We start from the raw sequence: 27,976 nt of genomic DNA, 5'->3' as shown, positions 1-27,976 counted from the left end.
GGGAGGTGAAAAGATATTTGTACACTCATGTTTGCAGCAGTTTATTCACAATAGCCAAAAAGCAGAAGTAAACCAAGTGTCTATCAATAGATGAATGAGTAAACAAAATGTAGTGTGTGTGTATGGGTGTGTATACATATATACACACACACACTCCCATATACACACACATATATATCTAGATATACACACATACATATATATATGTTTAATGAAATATTTTATATTATTCAGCCTGTAAAAGGAAGGAAATTCTGACACATTATAACATAGATAAACCCTGAGGATATTATGCTAAGTGAAATAAGCCAGTCACAAAAAGATAAGTACTCTATGATTCTACTAATAGAGATACCTAGAGTAGTCAAAATCATATAGATAGAAAATACCACAGTAGTGTCCAGGCGTTGGGGGGAGGGAAGAATGTAGAGTTATTGCTTAATGAGTATAGAGTTTCAGTTTATCAAGATGAAAAGAATTATGGAGATGGATGGTGGTGATGATTGCACAATGTGAATGTACTTAATGCTATTGAACTGTGTACAGTTCAAATGGTTAAAAATGGTTAAGATGGTAAACTTTATATTGTGTTTTACCACAATTTTTAAAATAATAATTTTTTAAATGATGATATGTGATTTCCAAGGCTAGGTTATAAAAGACATTGTGGCTTCTACCCTACTCTCTGTTGAATCACTCATTCTGAGGGAAGTCAGTTGCCATGTCATGAGGTCATGTAAGCAGCCAGTGGAGAAGTCCATGTGGAAAAGTCCATGTAGTGAGAAACTGAGGCCTCCTGTCGACAGCCAGCATGAACTCATTATGCATATGAGAGTGAAACATCATGGAAGTGGATCCTCTAGCCCCAGGTAAGCCTTCAGATAACTGCAACCCTCTTGGCTGACACCTTAACTGCAATGTTATAAGAGAATTTGAGCCAGAAACACCCAGCTAAGCTGCTCCTCAATTCTTACAGAAACCTACAGAGGCTGAAATAATAAATGTTTATTATTTTAAGCCACTAAATGTTAGAGTAATTTGTTTTGTTGCAATAGGTAACCAATGCAATCACATTGATAAATTTTAAAAAGAAAAAAATCAGCTTTAAAGCATTATCATGTCATAGTGGCCTGCTCTCCTAACACAGCACAATTTAGGGCATATTTTCATGATGGTCTATCACCGGATTACAACACATCTCTTCATTAAAGTCTTGGGAAAGAGGCTTCAACTTTTCTGTGCTGAGAAAACTTCACAGGTGTGTAAAGTTTGATCAGTATGTATATTTGATTACATATATTTTATTTTTATTTTTAATTTTTTTGCATACATAGCAGGTGTATATACTTACGGGTTATATGAGATATTTTGATAAAGGCATGCAATGTGTAATAATCACATCAGGGTAAATGCAGTATCTATCCATCACCCCAAGCATTTATCCTTTGTGTTACATACAATCCAATTACACTCTTTTAGTTACTTAAAAATGTATAATTAAATTATTTTTGACTACAGTCACCTTGGTATGCTAGCAAATACTAGGTCTTACTCATTCTATTTTTTTTTTTGTATCCATTAACCATCCCCACTTCCCCCTGTCACCCCTAACCCCCACTACCCTTCCCAATCTCTGGTAACCAGCATTCTACTCTCTATCTCCACAAGTTCAATTATTTTGATTTTTGGCTCCCACAAGTAAGTGAGAACATGCAAAATTTGTCTTTCTGTGCCTGGCTTATCTCACTTAACATAATGACCTCCAGTTCCATCATGTTGTTGCAAATGACAGGATCTCATTCCTTTTGTGACTGAACAGTACTCTACTATGTGTACGTATGACATTTTCTTCATCTACTCATCTGATGATGAATACTTAGGTTGCTTCCAAATCTTAGCTATTGTGAACAGTGCAGCAACAAACACAGGAGTGCACATATCTCTTCAATATACTGCTTTCCCTTCTTCTGGGCAGATACCTAGGAGTGGGACTGCTGGGTTGTATGGTAGCTCTATTTTTAGTTTTTTGAGGAATCTCCAAACTGTTCTCCATAGTGGTAGTACTAATTACATTCCAACTAGCAGTGTAGGAGGCTTCACTATGTTCCACATCCTCGCCAGCATTACTTGTCTTTTGGATATAAGCCATTTTAACTGGGGTGAGATGGTATCTCACTGAAGTTTTGATTTGCATTTCTCTGATGATCAATGATGCTCAGTATTTTTCATATACCTGTTTGCCATTTATATGCCTTCTTTTGACAAATGTCTGTTCAGGTCTTCTGCCTATTTTTAATTGGATTATTAGTTTTTTTCCTACAGAGTTGTTTGAATTCCTTACATATTCTGATTATTAATCTCTTATCAGATGGTTAGTTTGCAAATATTTTCTCCCTTCTGTGGGTTTAACTATATATTTTAATACAACATAATGGTTCTCTTTGTCAGATGAAATGTTGAGCTGGTTGGCTCCTGTCACATGGTATAGAGCAGAGTCCATTTGCAATACACAAGAAGAGAAGCATAACATCAACCTGGTGACAAATAGAGATTGTGTGTTTACTACAGTCTGAAGAAACTTTGTCCTGTGAGTATACTAGAGTCTAATGAGGGCAGTAAATAAATAGCAATACTCAAAACAGCCACATGGTCCTGAAGGATGACTGAATGAGGAGTATAACTATAGATACCTAATGGACACTGGGAGACAATGCTCTACTTTAATATTGATTCCACCAGGTGAAATTTACTGGGTTGAGTATTATCTTGCATCTTTTGATCCCTTCAACTGTGTTGATCAAAGTTCTTGTATGTGGAAGTGTGTTGCAAACACACAAGGAATGACAACTGCTGCCATAGCAGGTTTTTGGCCAGCTGAGTGCTAGGGTACCTTACTAGAGGAAGTCAAAGCTCAAATTGTTTTTTTTTGTTTGTTTGTTTGTTTGGAGACAGGGTCTCACTCTGTTGCCCAGGTTGGAGTTAAGTGACACAATCATGACTCACTGCAGCCTCAACCTCCTGGGCTCAAGCAATCCTCCCACCTCAGCCTCCTGAGTAGCTGGAACTACAGGCACATGCTACCATGCCCGGCTAATATTTGAAATTTTTTGTAGAGATGAGGGTCTCACTATACTGCCCAGGCTGGTCTCAAACTCCTGGGCTCAAGTGATTCTCCTGCCTCAGCTTCCTAAAGTGCTGGGATTACAGGTGTGAGCCACTGTGCCCAGCCCAAAGCGCAAGTTCTAATGATGGTAAGCATGCTGAATTGTGGTTCTGGTTAAAGGAAAAAGTCCTGACCTAATCCATCTACAGAATAAAAAAGTTCTTTTTAAATGATGGTGTGTGACTTCTTGTAGTAGGCTAAAGAACTGCCCAGGTAGAAGTCCGGTCTGTGAATTTTGGGCATAGGTATGTAATTAGACTGCCTGGGATGGCAGGGAGTAAAAAATATACAGAGTAAGGGGTAGAACTGGGCTAGATCCACAATGGTAAAAAGTGTTTGCCAAATAAGAATGGGAAAGGGAAGGGGAAAGACAGTGAAAACATGAAAACATAGGTATAAAGATGCAGAAATGTTTTTTAAAAACTCCCTTGATTTCTTCATTTGACACTGATTAAAAGGGCTGACAATGGGATAAAATCCCTTTAACATGGCATACCAAGCACTTTAACTTTTCAACTTTCCCACTTTATCCTCAACCACATACTCCCCTACTTGAATGTGATGCTCTCACAACACTGCACTTCAGGTATGCTCTTCCATACCTCCCTGCCTTTGCACAAATCTCCGCCATTTTCATCTAGTAAAAAACCAATAATTCACTCTCTGCAAAATCAATCCTGGTTTTCCTCTGATTTAGCTTGTTCCTCTAGGCCCCACATGCCTTTTACTAGCATGTTTTTTGTACTGTGACTTATTCTTCACAGTGATGATTTCTTCCCTACTGGACTAACCATTGAGACAGTGAGTTCATCATTACTGGTCTTTGTACACTCAGAGCCTGGTAACATTACGGTCATGTAATGTCTGTTGAATGAAAAATGAATGAATAAATGAACATGCCTCTATCTGGGATAATAGCATACTTCACCTAAAGAAAGGAAACTCAAACAAATAACCCTTTGAGGAGTCAGAGAGATCAAATGGAAAATTTATCAGGCAGAGAACTAGAAGCCCTGGATTCCACTCCTTACTTTATCACTAGGTAAGCATGAGAATTTGCACAATCTACTTCATTTCTCTGGGTCTCCATTTTTAACATTTCTAATGTATGGGTATGGGTAAGGGTAGATGACATAGAAATGTTTACATGGATTCCCACTTACTGGGCACGTACTCTATGGCAGGCATTATATATAGTAAAAGTGCTTTTCTTATGCCATTTAGTTTTCATTTGCTCCTGAGAACATCCCTAGGAAGTAGGCATTTATTCTCTATTTTAGAGATAAGAATATTAAGTTCAAAGAACTTGCCCTAGGCAACATAGCTAGTGAGTGGCTAAAAAAAGAAGGAATCCAAATTGGTCTGCCTCTTAACTACATGCTTTCAAACATTAGGTCATAACACTTAAATGGAAGATCTTAGATATTTTAAAATAAAAAAAATTGGGAGCTTCTCAGGCCATATGATAGTCCCAAAATATGGCAGCACTTATTTATCCTATTTTTCTCTGAGAAGGAGCTGCCTTCAGATGCTGGGGACTGGGTGACAGGAGGGTGAAGATGTACCGAACAGCAGAGTCTTGAAATATGAAACAGCCTTTCTGGATGAAAGGTCAGAACTCAGAGAACGAAAGAAAATGTAGGATGAAATGATATGAAAGAGGGAGGAGGCTAGGGGATGGCCTGGCAGAAAAATAAGCACAGGGAGAGGAACGCAGGAAGTGAGGCTGAGAGGTGCTGATAAGGGCATGGGGCTTGGCTGAGGAGAATGATGAAGGCACCTGGTGTTCCTGATGGGCAGAGCTGTGGGAGGCAGGTGGCCACGCTGAGGAGACTGGCCCACCAGTACAGCAATTCCCGCTGAAACTGGGAACTGGATGGACAAGCCTGCTGCCCTAAGAACAGAGGTGGTTAAAAGAGAGAGCTCAGCCTGGGCCTGATAGGAGAAGAAGGGAGACTTAAGAAAACAACCACCCCACAGCTCCAAAAGGAGGAGCTTGCAGACTGAAAGAGAAGCGATGACAGACAGTGCCTGGAATGGACCGTTTAATGCTTTAAACCTGTGCCAAACTAACTGAGTAACGTGAGACTAAACTGGTGATTTACCTCAATTCTGGGAGAGATTAGTCTTTGTACATCAGCAGCAGAAACAAACATTACTATTTTATAGTGATGAGTATTATTAGTACTGAAAAGACCCAATCATGTGTAATACTTTACAGTTTACAAAGCACGTTCACATACGGGATCTCATCGAATTCCCATGACAATCCAGGCATCACTTTCCACATAGCAAAATTAGGCTTTGGTTTTGTCAAATGATTTGCCCCAAGTCAGGTGGACCTGTGGCTGGCACCTAGGTCTTCCCATTCCTGGTCCAGAAATAAAATGTAGCTTACATCTCAGGAAAGAAAGAAAAGACAGTTAACTACACAAAAGAACATACACTAAACTCCGAGAGTGGAGTTCAGAGGAAGCAGCAAATTTGGGGGCAATTGGGAAAGGCTTCAGGTGACTGTAGACTGGATAGGAGAAAGGGATTACTAAGAAGGCAGGGAAAGCACAGAGGCTGGGCCTTAAAGGTGTATTCTACCTCCCCAGCCCTTCTCCTCCAGCATAGCAGCTGCAAGTGCAATCATTTAACAAATATTTATTGTTGACATTGTGCTCAATGCCAAGGAGCCAATGGTGAGCAAGAAGTTTACTCTGAGACCAGCAGTATCCGGGTTACTTGCTGTGGGGGTGGGGGTGTGTGTCATCTGTTCTTTTGTAAAAAGGGAGAAGTTCTAGCCTCAAGAGTGACACCCCAATCTATCACAGAAATGTAGGACCTCCAGTTTTTCAAACTGTACTATGTTCCCAAAACAGAAGAGGACTCTACCCCTCCGTTGGCAAGTGATCAGAAAGGGACAGAGCTGAAAACAGGGCATTAAAATGGCTATTTCATATCAGAGTCGTAGTAAAAAGCAAAAGCCAAAAGCCAAAAGGGTTGTGTTTAGTTCCTTACTCCACAATTTTATATTTGCCCTCCCAACAGCCAAGCTCCATTGTGTATACTATGCACACACAGTAAAGAAAAAATGTGATATGGGAACACAGGGAGAGTCTGCAAAGTGCTGAAACAGCATACCTGGCAGCTGCTAAAACAAAACTTCAAAGATTTGGCGTCTCTGAAAAGCCATCAGGCAGGACCCCACCCACTCCCCCTGCTAGCCACGGCTTCCCTGGGAGCTAGTACACGTAACCACTTCCGCATGTTTGGCTCTGTTCCCCAGAGTTACAGCAGCTCTAGAAGCCATGTCAGAACCTCCAGCCAGGCAGGTGGGGGTGGGGGTGGCTGTGGGCAGTAGAGGGAGGGTAGAGAAGCAAGACTCCCCCAACATCTAGCCATGGACACATCTCAGAAAATAAAAAGATAATGCTGGGATCTGCTTTAAAAACCCCTTCCTCTCAGTTGGCCTAGCTCTGATAGGTTAAATACTAGTTACACTGAAGCTCTGATCTTGTGAGATTCCCAAGGCATTAGAATATTCCCCTTCCAGGACCACAAATTAGTTCAAGAACAGCATCTGTAGTAAATCTCCAGATCTAAACAAAAGAAGCTCAAGACCTACAGAAGATCCTAAGAGGATATCAACAATGTACCTTTCTTAGAAACTCATTCCTTTTTACTTTTTATTTCACTAACCAAGTTTGAGTCTTTATTACATCTTCTGGGTCAACTATCCAGTCCTGAGCTGTCCAATATGGTAGTCATGAGCCACGTAAGCTCGTTTTGAGCTTTTGACTTGTGGCTTTTATGACTGAGAAACTGAAATTTTCATTTTATTTAATTTTAATTAAAACTTAAATATACACATGTGGCTTGTGGCTACCATACTGGACATCATGGTGAATTATATCTCTCAGGAGCATGATTCCAATAGATGAAAGGCATAAGGATGAGAAATCCTAATAAGATCTGCTTGGGACATCAGGGAAGGTTGCAGGAAGACTGCAATAAACTGAGCCCTGTGCGAGAACAGGATATCCGTGCGAGAACAGGATATCCATTCACTCATGCTTTTACTCAATATTTGTACATCAATAAGTTCCTACTGCTTACCAAGGCACTGGGATACAATAATGAATAAGACAACATACACTTAAGTGAAAGAGTGATAGAAAGTAAACAGTAAACAAATAGAATAAGTGCTACAGAATGGCATAAGTGAGGATGTGGTGATGGGAAAATATACAAGGCTTATATATTTGTGTTCCAAAATATTATCTTTCATGTTTCATTAATTATTTTAATGAAAAAATAAAAACTGTATATATTTATGGTATACACCATGATGTTTTGGAATATGTTATACATTGTGGGATGGCTAAATTGAGCTAATTAACACATGCTTTACCTTACATATTTTTGTGTGTGCTGAGAAGAGTTAAAATCTACTCTCTTAGTGATTTTCAAGTATATAATACATTGTTATTAATTATAGTCACCATGTTGTACAATAATAGGCTTACTTTTGATCTGTTGACTTGGCTGACACTGAACTTATGAAGAAGAATACAAGTGGTAAGGTGGACTGGACCCAGATGCAGGTGCTCACTTTGGAAATTAGGCCACAATTTTTGTTTTTGTTTTTCACATTGTGGTGTGTTGGATCCTTTTCCTTCTTCTTGAAAAAATTCGTTTTAATTATCCAAGTGACCAAAATGTCAATACAGGAAATATTTAGAATACAGAAAACAAATTAGGAAGACTCAGACTTGAGAGGTAGAAGCCTAATTATGCTATATCCCCAACAATTTATCCTTAGCAATACAGCCAATATCTCACTATTTCTCTAACTTTTCTACTATTTCTCATTTAGTTGTGAACTTGGAAGAAAGCAGAATGATTAATGATACTTCCTAACTCCCCTACACCAACTTCTAGGCTTTTATACGAACTAAAAAATCTCCTTTACGGATATGCCAGCTTGATTTCAGTTTCTATCACTTGAAACTCCAAGTGTTTTGACTAATACATTATTTCTGACACACTCTGTCTGAGCCAGACTGGTTCCCACTTACTGTCCCTGCAAATACCTTAAATATCTTGCACATTAACTTCTTTTTCGTTCCATTTCTTAACCTATCCGTAGCCTATACACCTGGGACTGAATTTACACCCTACCTTAAACTCTTCCTCTGCAGAACCTTATCTTTTCACCCAAGTCTTTAGTATCTTTTTTGAATTGTGAACTCATCTGAACCCATATGCCCTTTTAAAATCACTCGCTTTCTGTGTTACATGAAAAAAAAAAAAAAAGTAAATGTATAGGACAGTATTACTCAACCTGAGGATTGCAAGAATGAAGACCTTTATGATGATTCACTTCTGCTTAATGAATAGTAAATGTATTTCTCTTCCTTATGATTTTCTCAATAAATTTTTTTATTCTCTAGCTTACTTTTTAGTAAGAATACAGTATATAATACATATATTATATACCATATGTGTTAATTACTGTTTATCCATAAGGCTTCTGGTCAATAATGAGCTATTACTAAGAGTATGGATTACAATTCTTTGATCCTCTCAGATTCTCACATAGTGCCAAGCACCAAATATATGTGCAATTATCTCTTAAGTGATGAATATCAGCCTGTTGGCCTATCCAAGCCCCATCTACCCTTCCAGGTTCAACTCACACCTTTTCTTTTCCATGAAGTTTTCGCCAGCTTCTCCAGCCAGAGTGATAAATTTCTCCTCGGAACTCTCACCACTTAAGAAAAGGTTTTCATCTTCCTATTCAATAATTAAGCACATATTGCTTTATAATACTTGCATTAGTAAATTTTATGATCAGTAATTTTCCTTCTTGAGGACAGGGATTTATTTGTCTGATACCTCCTTCAGGGCCCAGTCTCTCACACTGAGGAGATATTCAGTAATTTTACATGTTAACTTTTTGAGGATAACATTACTGTAACAACTATCAGATGAAATCATTTCCTAGCTGAAACATTACTTACTACCAGTTTCACCCTTGCTTTTGCACATATTTTAATTTACTAAATATTTGTTGAAGAAGGTAACAAAACTCTTTTTGAAGCTTATATTTCAAATGTCAGTACTGGGCTCAAGCAGCTAGTAAGATATTTGAGAGTATTCAACAGTATAGGCAGGGTCTTTCATTTACTTAGTTTTACTTGGTGCAACCCAGTTTCAGAAGAATGTACAGTTGACCCTTGAACAATACAGGGGTTGGGGTGCCAACCCCTGCACAGTCGAAAATTCAGGTACAACTTCTGACCCCCTACAAAAACTCAAATACTAATAGCCTATTGTTGACCGGAAGCCTTACGGATAAACAGTAATTAACACATATGGTATATGATATATGTATTATGGGACTGTATTCTTACTAAAAAGTAAGCTAGAGAATAAAAAATTTATTGAGAAAATCATAAGGAAGAGAAATATATTTACTATTCATTAAGCAGAAGTGAATCAGCATAAAGGTCTTCATTCTCGTCATCCTCAGGTTGAGTAAGCCGAGGAGGAGGAGGAAGAGAAGGGGTTTGTCTTGCTGTCTCAGGGGTGGCAGATGATGGAAGAAAAGCCACATATAAGTAGATTCGAGCAGCTCAAACCTGAGTTATTCAAGGGTCAATTGTGATTTGATTTCCTCTAGCCTTTAAGTATATCCAATTTACTAACCTCTTTATGGCTGCCTTACCTACTATGCCAGAAAGCCTGCTTTTCTCATCTAAATCCTTTTAAATTATAGTCACATCATTGAGATGCACCCATATTTCATTCTCATCACAGAAAGATAGCAAAACTTATTTTTAAGATCAGCCAGGCCAGGTCGGGCACAGTGGCTCACACCTGTAATCCCAGCACTTTGGGAGACTGAGGCGGGTGGACTGCTTTAGCCTGGGAGTTCAAGACCAGTCTGGGAACATGGTGAAACCCCCTCTCTACAAAAAATACAAAAATTAGCCAGGCATGGTGGTGCACACATGTAGTCCCAGCTACTTGGGAGGCTGAGGGAGGATCACTTGAGCCTGAGGAGGCAGAGGCTGCAGTGAGCTGTGATCATGCCAATGAGCTTCAGCCTGGTGACAGAGTGAGACCTTGTTTCAAAAAAAAAAAAAAAAAGAACCAAGCCAAATGTGGTATTGATTATTGGCTCTGAAGTGAAATTAATATGAATCTTAGCTTGATAATTCATGAAAACCATGAGTAGTCCCTTTACTGCTCCTGAAGCATACGAATGGTCCAAGCAGGACAAGAGTTTGTAACTTATAATGAACACCTGGGCCTGCCATATGTTGTGACATTTCAAATCCCTAAGCTCTCATACACTGCCTCTCTCACTAGCTTTGCACACATCACCCAAAGAACAGTTGGCTCCATATTTAAATAAACATTTAAAATTTGGCTTTTCCTAATTATCTTTCTTTACGAGCATTTTAATGATTTATAATAACAGTTTTAATAAGTGGGTACTTACTTCACAATATAAATAAATAATGTCAACCTTAGTATTGTGATTACATATTACTGCTTTCCCTGCTATAATACTGTATTTTATTGTACGTGAGTTACGGCCAGTTGACTCTAAACTGTGTCCCAGTGTAGCAAATACCATATACCAAGCAAGTACAATTTTGTTTCTTTCAAAAAAAGGGAACTAAGACTTAGCTACTAAAAGCCTATACCAAAACTTTGTCCCACAAAGCAGCTTCAGGAAAGAGAGGACTTTTATTCCTTTGCAGATATATAGTTCTATAGTTTTATTTTATGAAAGCATAGATACAGGGAGTTTTTTCTTATTAGCATCTTAACTCCTGAGACCTTTTAAAAAAGAGCATTGATTTCTTAGCTGTACTGGGTAGGTAATACGCTGAGAGTCTTTTAGCAGCGAGAAGGGCAGGTGGGTAGGATGAGATCTTTAGTTAAAGGATCAGGAAAACTGGCTGGTTTTCCTTCTAAATTTGTTGAGTCAATACTAGGTAAGCTTTAAATATGGATCATCAATGTTCTTCTACATGAGTCAGAAAGAAAGACTGTGTTTCATCACGCCTGTGATCTTCCCAGGCTCTTCCAAAACTGGTAAACCAGTTAACTTGAAGGGATAGAAGCTGATAGAAAAACCATGCCAGGAGAATTAAACTAAATTATAAATAAAACAACTCCTATAATTTCCTAATTCTAAAAACAGAGTCTCATTTAGCTTAGTGTAAGGAACTTTGTCATAACCAGGCCTCTTAAAACCAAAATAATCATCCATTTTGTAGAGTTACAAAATTATAAAGTAAACAGTTAAATATGATTAAACAGTTAAATAAAAAAATTATTTGACCAGTAAATAATTTTTGTGAAACTATGGGGTTCTCTTTTAAATCCTTACATACTCTTTTTTTTTTATGTTGTAGTTAAAAAAACACACACATAATTTAAAATGTACCATCATAACCATTTTTATGTGTACAGTTCAGGAGTGTAAGTATATTCACATAGGTTTTGCCTCTAACAAAGACTCGTGTATGTATATGTATGTATGTATGTGTGTGTGTGTGTGTGTGTGTGTGTGTGTGTACGCGTATCCTAAGGAAATAGAAGGTGGTTTATCATTAATACTTCAAAGCAGTGCGGAGTGGAGTGAGAGAGGCAAACTTAACTAGAAAAACTGACACTGGCAAACTGCAAACACTGCATTCCATGCTTTATTCTGACTTGTGGATAAGAAAGATCCACGTTTTTCACTCCTGACACTCGGCCCCAGGTTCCCGAACCTATGCTACCTAGGCCCTGGTATGACGTCCAGCCAGCTATCTTTGACAGATTTCCTAAGCTTCCCAACATTCCTTTATTAGGCAGAAGCCAATCACTTTTGCTCTTGGCACAAACACTGACAGCACTCAGCTCTCTCGGTGAAGGAGGAACTGTAGAATCTGTCACAGAGCTTGAACTGATGCAGCGTATAACTCTTGAGAGGTTACGTGTCTGGCTGAGTGAGAAAAGTAGCAGAGAAAACTCAGATGGAAGTACAGGCCTTTATCATACATGTACTGGAGAAATCGTTTTCCTCAGGGGAAGGAATAGTGAGAGTTAAGACTCAGGAGAAAGGTGAGGTAAACTTTATTTTATGAAAGAGAAGAAAGAGGCATAAGGAGTGAAATATCACTTCTACAGGACTCTGAATATGAATTTTTTTTTAGTCCCCCCCACAAAAAGTAGTTTCTCTTTGATTGTGCTCTTTGGCTGGAAAGCATTGTTTATATAACAGGATAAAGTACAAAATTATAAGCTCCAAACTGCTCCAGAGAAAAGCTCTCCCAAAGCTCGACCCCCAGGATAGATGGAAAATATGAGTGTTTACTGGCTGGAACATTGAGCTGCAATGGAAATTTCAACATTCAGGAGACAGCAGAGAAAAAGGGCCTGCTGAGTAGAAAGAAGCTGACCTCCAACCAAGGGGTCAAAGAAAAAGGAAGAGTCTCTTGTTGGCCCCACTCTGATGCCTTCCCATCCTCGGCTAGAAAGGCCAGATTTCTGTAATCCAGTCCCAGGAGCGTACTGCACAGGGTGATGGCCAGAGTGATGTAAACTAGGTACTAAACTAAGTGGTGAGCAATACCATATCCCAAGCAAGTTCAATTTTAAGTTTCTTTCTTTCTTTCTTTTTTCTGGAAAGGGAACTGAGAGTTACCAAGAAACCTACACCAAAAAAGTAAAAAGTAAAAACCATGCTGGCCACTTTCACATACACAACTCAGTTTAATCTTACAACAACTTAATGAGGTGGGTTTAACTATGTGCATTGAAAAAAAGATGGGGAAATTATGGTTCAGAAAAGCTAAGCAACTTGCCCAAGGTCACACACTTAATAAGGCAAACCTAGGTCTGTCTGACTCTAAAGTCCCTTCTCTTCCCACCATACTATGCCATCTTCCTCACAGAAATTGCTGGGCCCATTTCCTATAAAGGTAACATGCTTTTCAAGAAAGAGAAGTATTTAAAGGACTATGTTCAGAATAATTCCCTTATAACAGAGGCAGAGGATAAAAACAAAACCTTGCCATTTGGCCACTAAGTAATTTTTGTGGAACTATGGAGCTCTCTTAAATCCTTACATACTCTTCTTTGTTTTAAAAAAAAAAAACACATAATTTTAAATGTACCATCTTAACCATTTTTACATGTATAGTTCAGGAGTGTTAAGTGCATTCACATCATTCTGCAACAGATTTCTAGAACATTTTCATCTTTCACAACTGAAACTCTATACCCATTAAACACTAATTCCCCCTCCCCTCTTCCCCCAGCCCTTGGCAACCACCTTTCTACTTTGTTTCTATGATTTTGACTACTTTAGATGTTTCGTATGAATGGACTTATACAGGATTTGTCCTTTTGTGACTGGCTGGCTTCACTGAGCACACGACCCTCAAGGTTCATCCGGGACAGGACTGACTCCTTACATGCCCTTCTTGACACCCTTTCTTCAAATTGTCTATCCCATAAAATTCAGATCTTTGTCATATGCCGCCTGCCACTGCTCTGATTGTTTCATGTGTATACACTCCCTTTCCCTGCCAGACAGTAGCCTCTTAGTGATCAAACATTATGTCTTCAAAAGTCTTTTAGGCCCTACCCAGCACCCAATACTGTGCTGAGAACGTGGAAGATATACCCTAGAGAGTAAATTTTGAGATTGGGAACCATTCTGTTTTATTTACTGCTCCTCCCCAGCAACTAACACAATGCCTGACATATAGAAAATGCATAAGACATATTTTTAAAGGAAATTAACAAATTCAGTATTTCTGAGGACTGACTGAGAATGAAAAGATGAGAAGTTAGAGACCTGAATCTCCAGCAACATTTCTAAGAATAATCTAAAAGAAGGGAGGAAAGTATTATTAACTAAACTAGAATCAGAATCTCTGAAAAATGTGTACCTTAAAATTACGCAAAGCAGAATACCAAGCTATTTATAATCTATTGTTGAATAAGAGGGCAGAAGGGCAGGGTGACATCGAAAATGGTTCCAACTTCTCAAGATTTCCCACTCCTCGGTGGCATTTCAAGTTCATACAGATGTTCTCTAGAGAATGGGAGCTGGCCAGGTGGAGCAGCCCATGCCCATAATGTCTTGTCCTATCACAAAAAAGTAGGAACAAACTCACAGCTGTGCTCTTTCTGCAAATTCTCCCATCTTTCATATCGAGGAACAGACAAATCCCCAGGATGCATGTGTGAAAAAGCCAGAGGTGGATAAAAATAATTCAATGACAAATGCTGGAAAAACATACAAAGGGGCAGGAGCCAGACATTCGTGGGATTCCCTGACAGCTCGATCCACAAGGAAGGGCTGGACTGGAAAAAAACAGGGCCTCAGGTTCCTGCCAAGCTGTCTGAGGCCCTGTTCTTCCCAAATCATTCCAAGCAGCAGCCAAGACTTTACAGTAACCCTTCCATGTCTCACAAAGAAAAACGCACTAAGAACCCACTGAGTGCTCCACACCTAGAAAATCCTCCCTGATGCAGTCCAATTCCATGGAAGGCTGGCAGTAATGATGAGATGGCTCTGCACATCAACTTTCAGCTCCTAATGACTTCCCATGTACCCCAAAAATGGATAATTAAAAGGCAGCTTGAAAAATCTAATCTTTCTCATTGGCTAAAGAAAAGTTAACACACCCACGTATCAGCACCTAGAAACTGAAAACGTCACTTTAAGGAAGAGAGAGGTCATAAACACTTGGTACCTGCGTCCTGGAGTCCCTACTGTATAATTCTAAGTCGGCCTTGCTTGGAGGCACACCTCAGGCTTCTAAACATGTGACTGTATTTGGCTCTAACTACTTTCTCTTCTGGAGAATGGCCTGCAATTAATCTCACTTATTACCTCTGAAAAGTAACAACAGAGGGATGGCTGGCCAAGTCCAACTCCAGAGTGTCTAGGGAACTGCAAGCTACATGGCCAGGCCTCAGACTGTCTGGGCAAGTCGTGGGCTCTTTGCCTTCTTCTCCCACAACAAAGCCTGAACAGGACTCCAGACAGACCAAAGGAACCAAGGGATTTGAGGCGCTGGGCTGAGCTTACACTGACCCAATGGGAGACGACAACCCTGAGGCTACATTTGGGGTGATTTCAAAACAGCGGGAGAATAAGGTCGTTTGATGAAAACTTGTGTGATCCATAAAATTGGGAACAATAGCAACACCATAGGGAAATGAAAAATAACACTATTTGCAGAGTTCTTGTGAGTCACCAGTTTTCATTCCTGTGGCTACCAAGTCAGTGAATTCTCTGACATGCAGAGATGAAAAGTACAGCTAGCAATGGGATTCTCTTTACATTTTATTACAGTTTACAGGGCAGCCCCTAGTTTAGTGAATTATCAGAACTAAACTGGAATCCACTGTTGCTACTGTAGAAAAACTATTGAGAGTAACTTTTATTTACCTAGCACCTACTTCTAGGGAGATCAAAGTGCTTTAAAGGCAATCTAAAAGCTCTCAAAACAGGCCACTTCATATGTAAGTATGCTTACCCAATAAAAAGATTAAATGAATAGCTTAGGGTCACTTAATGTCAAACCAGTAATAAAACTCAGATCTCTAAGCTACAAATCCTGTATTCATTAAACTTAGTCATCCTTACGACTAAAGGAGGAACAACAAGAGACTAAATATCCACAAAACAGTGACTTACCAGGTATAAATGGAAACCAGGACATTGGGCTGTGCAGGTTGTATGCTGCAGGTCTGGCTGCGGCCTATATCACAGCCAAGTCTGGAAAGACCTCTGAGAATTCACTCAGGGCTCCTTTAGGTTGGGTGCCTCTGGGAATTCCATGTGGAACTGGGACTCTCAAGCTCAGGTTGCAGGCAGTGCTGGCAACCAGAGGTCACCTCGGGGTAGAGGAAAATGTCCCAGGGCTACCCTGAACTGAAATGGGACTTGAAAACTGGCTCTTGTGTTTGAAGAGGAGGTAAAGAGAAGGCTGCTGTGGGTAAAAAGAAAAGGAAAAGACCAGGGGACTTTGTGGGGATTGCTTTTTGGCTGGAATGGGTCAGAAGTAAATCGTGTAATGTACCATGAGCATTATCGCAGCCTTGTGGGCAGTCTGGCTGGGAGAAGGCCACTCACAGTACTGAACCTTAGGTCCTGGCACATCCTTAACCGAACTCATCATCTTTCATCTCACTACTAACAGGCGCTACCAAAAGAAAGCTCTAAACCCAGCCACAATTGTTATTAAAAATGTTTTCCCTCATTCCATCTACAAGTATAAAAAGTGCTAAAACTGAATTTCTCCAAAATGTGTGGTTTTAACATTTTGTTTACAGTAGGAGCAATGCCTGTAGCCTTGTCATACAGACATTATATCCAAAATTGCAGTGAAAATGTCTTCCATAAAAACAAGGCTCTGAATTTAAAATGAAAATGGAGTATCTGGAAATTTTTTTATGGAAAATAAAGCTCTATGGTATAAACAGAATTTCTTGTTTATGACTGATGTTTTACAGCAGACTTCTCCTGGGGAGAGAACTGTGTGGAGGATGCCCTGCCTTAAAAAGTCCTGCGTCTTGGTCTTCGGTTCTTTATAATTCTCAGTTAAAATGATTCTTTTCGCCCCGACCACAATGATCACTGGTATGAAAGACACCGTACCACAGGATGATGTAATGTGCTTATATCTATGCTGCTTCCTGGGCAGAGCTTCTGCTTCCCAAATTAGTTCCTTAAGTAATAATTCTAACACCAATAGATACTTTACCAACAACTAGGTATTTCCTCCATGTCCAAGTCTTCAGTACCCCCTCTGAATCTCAGGGCAAAGCAGCATACTAAAAGGCAGAGGCTGGAAGTACTGGCATGGGGCGTGAGGGCTTGGTCGGGCACCTGTGGTAAAACTTCTCTGGTTGGAGGGAACAATATCTCAGCTGGTCAAAATACTTCACTGTAACAGTCACATTTCTCTCTAGTGCATTCGACTCAGGGACTGATGCAATTTAATCCATATTTAATAGGCACTAAAGCAAGATGTGCTGGGAATCCATTTCTTTTTTTTTTTTTTTAATACAGAGGTAATTAAAACACACAGCAAGACCAGAATTCAATACAGTGGTTTCTTTTTTAATTTGGAAGCTGCTTACATTATTGCCGGAAGCTACTTGGATTTTATCTTTAGCCACATCTCTCAACTACATAAAGGAAATTTCCTTCCCACTTCCCAAATGAGCATTGTTCAGCGAGGTTGTTTCAGTTCAGTTATTTGAAACTAGATAAAAAAATAAAAAACAAATATGTCCTCCAAAAGAACAGAGTCTACAGTTACTGAAACACAATGTAGTATAAAAAAAACTATAAACAACACAAGGTATTAAAAAAAAAACTAAGAGACAAGGACAAATGCAAAAAGTTGGTACATAAAAATGATGACTATAAGCAAGGATTAAACATAGTATAAATTCTTGCTCTTTTACCCTAAGGTGATTTTCTTAGCTATCTCAGAAATGTCCTTTTCATTTGATATGCTTGAAAACTGTCTTACAAATAAAATGAGGCTCTCTTAGTCAGGTGCCAGAGGATCGAGGCAGGTGGAGAAAGTGCATATGCCTTAGTGCTATCTCCATACAGAACTCAAGGTGGGAATGGCTTGCTTGGGACACAGGCCATCCCTGAGTAACCCAAATGCTAGTTGCAGGGCCCTTCACATACCTGCTTCCAGGAGAGCTGGAGTGATTCTCGGGAGCTTGGGGGTCTGACTGTGTAGACCATGTTGGGCCACTAGGACTGATGATGGGTCGGAGGGTTGGGGGAGTTGAAGCACTGCTTCTGTTTATGATGCCAGTTGCCAAATTCAGGTTTGTTACCTAGAAATAAAGCGAGGGAAATAACCTGACTTTACAGAGTTTTTAAAAAGCATCATTAACAACATATAGGCAAAATCAAGTCAAGGCCAACAGATGCTGACCCCTCTGAGCTGAAGCTGTGGCTGTGACAAAGGCACCCAGGAAGGAATGGCTCCTGTGCACAAAGAGCAGAAGTGAGAGTGGTCAGTGTAAGTTAACAAGCATTTATTTTGCTCCTACGAAGTGCAGGGCACTGGACTGTGCCGGGTGCTATGAAAAACAAAGACGGATAACAAAAACAGCAAGAATCTACTGAGTAGACAATGTTCAAAGAAACGAGGCGAACTAGTCTTTCTGCCCTTGTTACCTCATCTGAATGTTCTAAATGCTCAGTAAATTTTAGTTATAAGTAACATTATTATAATACACAAAGAACCCACTAATTTAGAAAGAAAAAAGACGGTTAGGAGAAAAATAGTCATGGACTTCAATAAATAATGTACAAAGAAGGAATACAATTAGCCAATTAAACATGTAAAACTAGTCATCATTTCTACTGGTAAATGTAAATTATAAGAAAGACATGCAAATTACAAAGAAATGCAAGTTACAAGACATCATTTTTGCATATCACTTTGGTATACAATATTTAAAGATAGTATCCAAAAATGGCAAAGGGTGAAATTAGGTACTTATACTACTTGTGTGACTATAAATTGGTAGAATCTTCCTAGAAATCAACTGGCAATACCTTATCAAAATATATTACAATATCTGTATACTTTGATACTACAATCTGGCTTCTGGGAACTATACAACAAAACAATTGCAGATGATTAATGACAGGTGGCTATCATAATAGCAGTCAATATTTATTAGAACTCACTAGGTGCCAAGCTATGTGTAAATGAGTACGTCGCACACATCTCATTTAAATTGCCACAAGTCTGTTGGTAAGTACCATAATAATACTCATTTTACAAGAAGGAAACCGAGGCCTATGATTGCATTGAGGCCTAGAAATAAATGGCAGAACAAGAATTCAAACCATAGTTTTTCAACTGCCAAAGCCCATTTTCTTACTCACTACATTATACTGTGAATACTGAAAATCAAGCATTGTTTTTAATACTGAAAAAGGAGATCTAAATGGCTAACAATATTGTTAAATAAATTTTGCCCTAAGTAAGACAATATTACGTATGCATTAACATTTTTTGAAAAATAGGCCAGGCACGGTGGCTCGCGCCTGTAACCCCAACACTTTGGGAGGCTGAGGCGGGTGGATCACGAGGTTAGGAGACCGAGACCAGCCTGGCTAACATGGTGAAACCATATGTCTACTAAAAATACAAAAAAAAAAAAAAAAAAAAAATTAGCCAGGTGTGGTGGCAGGCACCTGTAGTCCCAGCTACTCAGGAGGCTGAGGCAAGAGAATTGCTTGAACCTGGGAGGCAGAGGTTGCGGTGAGAAGAGATCATGCCACTGCACTCGAGCCTGGGTGACAGAGCGAGACTCCATCTCAAAAAAAAAAAAAAAAAAAAAAAGGAAAAGAAAAGAAAAGAAAAATAATGATATAGGAACATGCTAATATCTCAAGTAAAAAAAATCGTGGTAGCAAAAATCACAATATGAAACTGTATAGAATAGATCCATATTTCTTTAAACACATACACACACAAACACAAGTGAAAAGACATTCCTGAAGACTAGAAGTAAAAATCCAGACTATAAGTAGCATTTATTTCTGAATTACAACTTATTTTCTTCCTTATCTATATTCTCCAAATTTTATAAACTGAGCATGTATTACCTTTTATAATAAAAAATTATTTTAAAGTTGTTATGGCAAATACAGATGTATTTAAAACCTGGGCAGTGGTAGTGGAATCAGAAAAGAAAGAATGGGGCCGGGCGCGGTGGCTCACGCCTATAATCGCCGCACTTTGGGAGGCTGAGGCAGGTGGATCACAAGGTCAGGAGATCGAGATCATCCTGGCTAACATGGTGAAACCCCGTCTCTACTAAAAATACAAAAAAATTAGCTGGGCGTGGTGGCAGGCACCTGTAGTCCCAGCTACTCGGGAGGCTGAGGCAGGAGAATGGTGGAACCCAGGAGGTGGAGCTTGCAGTGAGCCAAGATCTCACTACTGCACTCCAGCCTGGGCGACAGAGTGAGACTCCGTCTCATAAAAAAAAAAAAAAAGAAAAGAAAAGAAAGAATGGTTGTGCGAAGCATTTCAAAGTAAGATGCACCGGGACTGTTGAAGAGAGAGAAGACACAAAGCTGAATGCAGGATTTTAAGCATGAGACACTAGAGAACAGTAGTGAAAGTCATCAGACTGGAGATGTAAATTCCAAGGCAAATGTTTGGCTATAAAATGTTCTAAGGGCCTAATAATTTTGAAACTACAAATGAGAGAATTATGATTTTTTTTTCCTAAAAATTCTGAAAGAAAAAAGGTCATTTTTAGCAAGAGTATAGTGTTTCATTCCTAGTTATAGAATTCAATAAGTGAAAACAGCTCAGGACTGTGTCTTTACACCAAAGGACTAAAAATAATTTTCTTGGAAAGAAAGTTGTTTTCCATAGGTCAGGAGCAATTCCCAGTGTCTGTGGAGGCTGCACCCTCCAGTGTGGACCAGTCTTTGGAAGAAAGCCTCACTGGCCATACACGACTTACCATTTCTGTCCCCTACTGCTTCTACAATGGGGAGAAGAAGGGCATATGCTAACTAAAAGGCAGGGAAGAGGCTGGGCGTGGTGGCTCACACCTGTAATCCCAGCACTTTGGGAGGCCAAGGCGGGTGGATCACGAGGTTAAGACATCGAGACCATCCTGGCCAACATGGTGAAATCCCATCTCTACTAAAAATACAAAAATTAGCTGGGCGTGGTGGTGTGCGCCTGTAGTCCCAGCTACTCAGGAAACTGAGGCAGGAGAATTGCTTGAACCCAGGAGTCAGAGGCTGCAGTGAGCTGAGATAGCGCACTGCACTCCAGCCTGGCGACAGAGCGAGACTCTTGTCTCAAAAAAAAAAAAAAAAAAAAAAGACGGAAGATATAGTAGCAAATTATGGTAGTAACTTCTCTGGCCACTAGTTTCTCTGAAATGCCTTGTCCTTCTTCCTATATCCTAGGGGCAATGTAGGTCAGGCCTTCAGACAATGAACCAGACTCCCTGTACTCCTGAACTCACTCCTGCCCCACACTGACTCCTCTGCTTTCCTGCCCTGATTTGACCATCAGTCCTTTTATATTAGACATGATCTTGAAACTTACAGAAAAAGTACAGTGGGAAAGGTCTTTATGATAACTAACAGCTTCTCCAATTACTGCTTTAGTTGTGCCAAGAACTTAATAAAGGAGGCTTAATAATTTATAAGGGAATATCAATAAATAAACAATGTGCACCCTTTACCATGTTTAGTATAAATGATATCGTGCAGAGATTAGTGAATGGAAAGGAGAGGAGATAAAAGATTTAGTAAACCTATCCTTTGGCAAGACTGCCCCTAATTTAAACATCATCATATGCATCTTAACAGTTAACACTTATGGAACACTCACTATGTGCAATGACCTTGCATTATGGTTTTATTTTATTTTTTGGAGACAGAGTCTCACTCTGTCACCCAGGTTGGAGTGCAGTGGCATAATCTTGGCTCACTGCAACATCTACCTCCTGAGTTCAAGTGATTCTCCTGCCTCAGCCTCCCAAGTAGCTGGAATTATAGGCATCTGCCACCAGGCTAATTTTTGTATTTTTAGTAGAGACAGGATTTCACCATGTTGGCCAGGCTGGTAACCCCTGAGCTCAAGTGGTCTACTCGCCTTGGCCTCCCAAAGTGCTGGGTTCTTGCATGATCTTGAAGTTCATTATCTCATTTAACCCCGAGCAATCCCTTTGTAACAGGTTCTACTGTTACCCATTTTACAAAAGGGGAAGCCAAAGTCAAAAGAGGGTAAACAACTAGACAACAGTCACACACCTGTAAGTGGCAGGGCCAAGACAGAACAGAGAGTGTTTGCCTTCCAGCGCATGTGGTCTACTTTTCCCAAATAATATGGTTTAATGAGTCCTTACAGTAGTGGTGTCAGGCATTCTGGGTTTTATATTTTACTTAGTCCTTACCCATTATTCACAGAGGTAGATACTGTTCCACACCATTTCACAAGTGGAGAAACTAAGGCTCAGAGAGGTTATGATAAGTAATTTGCTCAAAGTCACATAAAAGTTGCAGAACTGGTACTCCAGTTTTAAAAATCTTTTCTAGTTTGGAAACTAGTAGGAAAACAATCCTAGTTACCCTTAATTATTAGAGATTTTTAAAATATCATCAGATACAGACCTCAAATTCTTAAAACAGTGATTATACAGAGATTGACAAAACTATATCAGCTTTTCCTTCTTTCCCTTCGATTTTACTTCCCACTTGTTATCTTTCATCAGAAGACATTAAAGAAGTAAAACAAAGAAAAACATCCTCGGCCAGTTTTGTTTCTTGGCAGGTAAAAAGTGACTTGATCATGAAATTACTTTTGGATTATTGGAGGGTTATGTTTATTCACATAACAACCATTCCTGATGTGATGGATAAATCAAGAAGTGGCAGCCACTGTGATTTCGTTTTATGCAAAAGCAAAGTATCATTGTTAATTTGAGAAACAGCAAAAGTGACTGCTACTTAAAGAGAGACTATACAAGGAATGAGAAAACTTTAAAAGCTTCTCACCTTTCTCTCTAAAGGATTCCTGCTAAAAGAAAACAAAAAATCTGTTCCTACCAAATGATAATAACCTGCCCCTCTAGATTAAATATTCTATTCTTAGACTTGTGGATTTTTTGTCTAGAAGACACTCAGCACATATGCCAGAGCTAACAGCCCTACATCCCTCACCCAGCAGTCTCTTCCTAGGACTCATACTGCTAACCCATAATCAAGCAACTCGGGGCTGACTTGGAGATGGTCTCAGAATCTTCTTTACACATTTCTCTAAGTAGCCATCACTGATCTATCAGAAAAACAAGTGAAATAAATCATTTTCTATGTTCTAGAATGATCTGTGATAATGGAAATGTTCTGTAATGTGCACTGTTCAATACAGTAATCCCTAGCCACATGTGACTACTATGCATGTGAAATATGCCTGCTATGACTGAGGAACTGGATTTTAAACTTTATATAATTTAAAATTTAAAAGCCAGATGTAGCTAGTGGTTACCTTATTGCACAGCACAGCTCTAGACTCTCAATCGGATCTGGCTAAATGTTACGTATACAGATTTACACCTGACTAAATTTTGCACCAAGCAAATTATCTCTAGATTAAATTAAGTAAGAAAACCTCTGGTCTTTCTTTTCAGCTTCCCACTTTTTTCCAGAATGGGCAGAAGGAGTCACTGAACAAAAATGAATCTAAGCATCAATTCTGGCTTTCGAACTGCTTTGTCCTGCCTAGAGAAGACCTAAGGGCAGGGAAAATCTCCCAGTATCGGATGAGACCTTAATAAACTCTACAAGCCAGTTAGGGTTCATACCTGAAGGTTTCTTCCCTAACAGGACAGAAAGATGATGATTATAGACGTTACCAGGCTACATCCACTTCTCTATCCATCTACATTTCTCCAAATAACATAACAAAACCAGCTTTGATCAAATGAAGAGAAAGTGATAAAGAACACTTACAGGTGCCTGATATACAACGATGATCAACATTTCATTGCTAAATAATTTTTTAAAAGAACAGGCTTACAGTACATGAAGAGACAGCACCACTCACAAAATCAATCACTGGCTCACCATTTTTGTTAGTAGTACAGGTTAACTGTCCCTTAACAGAAATACTTGGGACCAAAAGTGTTTTGCATTTCAGATTTTTTTGTATTTTGGAATATTTGCATTATACCAATTGAGCATCCCAAATCTGAAAACTTGAAATATCATGTAGGTGGCTCAAAAAGTTTCAAATTTTAGAGCAGTTTGGATTTTGGATTTTTAAATTAGGGACACTCAACCTATATTAGGATATTAAAGTGGAGGTCATAGCCATTGGGCCAGTTGGCGTCTCTGGGCTAATAACTAGTGTCTGTGCTATTAAATCTAGGCTTGCCAACCTACGAATTCATGTTATTGGTCACAAAGGGGTCTGGAAAACAGACAGGAGATAGTTGAAAACCTATAGCTTTTTTTTTTTTGTTTAAATTGAAACCATGACTCAAAGAACATGCCCTACTGGTAAAGGTAATCAACATCTTTAAGTGAAAAACACAAGTATATACACATAAGAAGCTTATAAGTCTGTGTTTGGACCTTTAAAATGTTCTACTATAATCGATTTTAATATGCTACTTTTTAGATCCACTACAGTAACAGTAATAATAACAACAAAACTATATTAATACTAATGACGGCTAAATTCAAAAAACAGTTTGGGCCAGGCACGGTGGCTCACACCTGTAATACCAGCACTTTGGGAGGCCAAAGCATGTGGATCGTTGGAGCCCAGGAGTTCGAGACCAGTCTGGGCAACATGGTGAAACCCCTTCTCCACTAAAAATATAAAAATTAGCTGAGTGTGGTGGTGCATGCTTCTAGTCCCAGCTACTAGGGAGGCTGAGGTGGGAAGGATTGCTTGAGAGCAGGAGGTTGAGACTGCAGTGAGCTGAGATCACACCACTGCACTCCAGCCTGGATAATAGAGCAAGACCCTGTCTCAAACACACACACACACACACACACACACACACACACACACACACACAGTGCCTGGATAATAGAGCAAGACCCTGTCTCAAACACACACACACACACACACACACACACACACACACACACACACACACAGCTTGTTCCAGGCAACATGCTAAGCATATTTTATGTATATTAACCTACTTGGTCTTCAAGACAGGTAGATGGGGAAACTGAGGTTGAGAGATAAAATAACTTGCTCAAGAACAAATAATTATTATGTGTCAGCCCCTGGATTCAATTCCTGGTCTGCCTGATGAAAATTCTCCCAATCTTGTTGTTTTAATCACTGTGTTATCTCACTGCCTTGTACCACTGAGCCTTGCGACTTAGAATTTGGTCTCTGGACCAAGAGCACCTGCATTACTGGGAGCATATTAAAAATGCAGAATCTTGGCCCAGCCCCAGCCCCAGCCCCAGCTGCACTGAACCAAAATTTGCATTTTCAAGATCCACGGGAAACTTACTTGCATTGCAGAGTTTGAGAAGCACTTGTTACCAGGAATGGTAGCTAAGGAAAGGAGAGAACAGGTAAAAGGAACCATTCAATGCTTCCTCTCCTCCACAAAGCTCACGGGCAGGGGATTTTCCAAAAAACAGCAGAAATGCCTTTGATGGGGTGAAGACAAGTTACAAAACAACAAAGGGGAATGAGAAGGGAAAATAGTTTCATTAGCAACTTTAAGGTTTTACTATTTCTCAATGTTGTTCAGATGCTCAAACATTAAAATGAGTAATCTTTAAATATGCCAAGAATGCAAAAGTGGACAAAACAGCTTAGGACAAACTTCAGAAAATTCCAAGATTACTTGCTATGCTGCCCTGAGAAATAGTGGTAACAACGAAAAAACAAAAAACAAGAAATTTAAGCCTAAAAACAGTCAACTTGTTCCACATGTCTCTGTCCCTGCCTCCCTCTAGCTGGCTGCTGCTAAGTGAGTAACTGCCTGTGGGAAATCTGGTCACAAGATCCTACCTCCACCTAAGCTTTGGGGCCTGCTTGGCAGATGTTTCACCCCTTGCTCTCCTCCTCCTCCCCCTGCTCCTGCTTTTCCTCTTCCTCTGCTCCCACTCTCCTGGAGCAGCTTATCCAGATGTTCCACTCCCATTCTCTGCCTCATGTCCACTGCCACGGTGACCTCAGTGCGTTTTTCCTTTAGTACCAAATCACTGTTTATTTTAGAGCCAATCTTCCAAATAAGGCAGGTGAGCAAATATCTGAATGTGTGGGGTAGGGACACATTGCATGCATACCATCTAGACAGGTGTTTAAATTATAGCAGGAATAAATACAGGTGATGGATTGAAAAGGGGGTAGGAGAAACCCAGAGAAAGAGGCCAATTTCCGGTGGCTGGCCCGCCCAAGTGTTACTTCTTGTTACTGCTGTTTGTTAAAAGTCGTGCTGCTGCCAGCACTATAATTAAAATATGATGGAGCTTCCCTGTTGATTCTTAGAATATACCCACCATCCACCCAAATACATAACCTTTTGGTATATGAAGAGGGTTTGAAGACAAGCCTAGCTATTTCAATGCTGCATGCTCTCAAAAATGCTGCAGTCCCGAATGCTTAAGAGAAGTCCAAACCTCAAAGGTAGTAAGTGCTGTACTGCCTATCACAGGCAAAGCCTTGAGGAAAGCGCTAACGCATGTGCAGATAAAAACATGGCCCTTCCCTGCCCTCAAGCCATGTTGGAATTTATAATTACTAGGTCAGACAAGATTGTAAGACAAAAAGCAGTATTTAAGACCTCCAGAATGCAGTAAGTGCCATAAAAGAACAGCTAAAGAAATTTAAAAATGGCATCTGGGCTGGGCCTAAAATAACAGGTAGGAGGAAAGAAAAATCGTCAGACAAGCAGGGAGAACATCTGAGAAACAGAAAGTAGTCTAATTCAGCAAAAGCTTCGCGTGATAGAAGATAGGGACAGACAGATAAACAGCTTGGGGAGGCCCTTGAATGTCAGACTAATGATTCTGTCCTTGATCTAGTAGACAACAGTAAGCCTGCTCACAGGTTCTGACAGAACCATGCTATATGAGAACCTTGGTTGCAGACCCTTCTACTCCCAAACACACACACACACACACACACATACACACACACACACACACACACACACACACTCTCTCTCTCTCTCTCTTTCATTCCCTCTCTTTCCCCACCCCCTCTATTTCTCCCTCCCACCCCCATCTCCAGTTAGCAGCTAGTTTCACCAGTTGAGTAGAAAAGTGGTTAATGTCTCTGCAAGGCTATCAAGGAAATTAGGAGTCCCAAATCACCTCTTTTTGCCTGGGCCACAAGGGAGGGACTGCTTTAGAATTCAGGGAAATAAAATGAGCAGTGACTAGAGTTGAGAGATGTGTTGCTCTTGCTGTGCCCTGAATAATTTTAGAGAGGATTTTTGCTTGATCTTAAATGGATGAAATAACAGCTTTGACATACAGATGTTGTGCCTTGTGCACACAATGTGTATATTTGTTTCTTCATGCCCCTGGAACTGCAAAGGCCTAAGAAACCATTTGCGATGGACTCAAACTAATCTCAGGTTCACTAAGGATGTCTGCAAATTTCATGCATCTTATTTATCGAAATGGAGAAGAAAATTAAGCATTAAAGATTTAGGGTCAGGCACAGTAGCTCATGTGTGTAATCCCAGTGCTTTGAGGGGCTGAGGCAGGAGGGTCACTTGAGGCCAAAAATTCAAGACCAACCTGGGCAACATAAGAGACCCCATCTCTACAAAATGTAATTTAAAAAATTAGGCATGGTGGTGCATGCCTGTAGTCCTAGCTACTTGGGAGGCTGAGGCAGGAGGATCACTTGAGCCTGGGAATTCAAGGCTGCAGTGAACCATAATCACACCACCGTACTCCAGCCTGGGTGGCACTCTAGCCTGGGTGACAGAGCAAGATCCTGTCTCAAAAAGAAAAAGGGAGAGAGCGAGAGAGAAGATGATTTAGTTAATAAGAGCTTAACATGGGAGTAACTGGTAGCAAAGCATTCCCAATGCAGTTTATAATCTTGCCATAGCTCAATTTCCTCATTGTAGCAGGTCCAGAAAAATTTTAGATAATTCTTGTCTGAGGTGGTCTAGGAATGGTGTTTCCTAAGATTAGTTCACTAATTCAAACTAATATTTATCAGGCACCTACTCTGGGCTTGGCATTCTTTTGAGCATTAAGGATAAAACAATGAC

At 39.8% G+C, this 27,976-nt stretch overlaps 1 protein-coding gene and 1 long non-coding RNA gene across 51 annotated transcripts in view; one reads left to right on the top strand and one right to left on the bottom strand.

The window, feature by feature from the left end:
- Window positions 1-27,976, bottom strand: part of TTLL5 (tubulin tyrosine ligase like 5) — a 297,856-nt gene that overhangs the window by 120,990 nt on the left and 148,890 nt on the right. For 43 of the 50 annotated variants that reach the window (XM_063793745.1, XM_054666137.2, XM_063793747.1 and 40 more), the window contains one exon: window positions 17,889-18,043. In XM_063793745.1, the coding sequence (XP_063649815.1) occupies window positions 17,889-18,043 (155 nt within the window). Of the gene's footprint in view, window positions 1-17,282; window positions 17,449-17,888; window positions 18,044-27,976 lie in introns of those variants that run through there. The other 7 variants (XM_063793768.1, XM_063793767.1, XM_063793769.1 and 4 more) reach the window with 1 other exon arrangement.
- On the top strand, window positions 739-23,563 carry LOC107968211 (uncharacterized). The gene is made up of 3 exons (XR_001709250.3): window positions 739-869; window positions 2,449-2,587; window positions 23,393-23,563. It is a non-coding gene; the product is annotated as an uncharacterized LOC107968211 (long non-coding RNA).

Source organism: Pan troglodytes, chromosome 15, assembly GCF_028858775.2.
Source record: "Pan troglodytes isolate AG18354 chromosome 15, NHGRI_mPanTro3-v2.0_pri, whole genome shotgun sequence".
NCBI classification, from domain to species: Eukaryota; Metazoa; Chordata; class Mammalia; order Primates; family Hominidae; genus Pan; species Pan troglodytes.
Note: the sequence above shows the minus strand (reverse complement) of the source record. Positions and strands in the feature narration are given on the sequence as shown.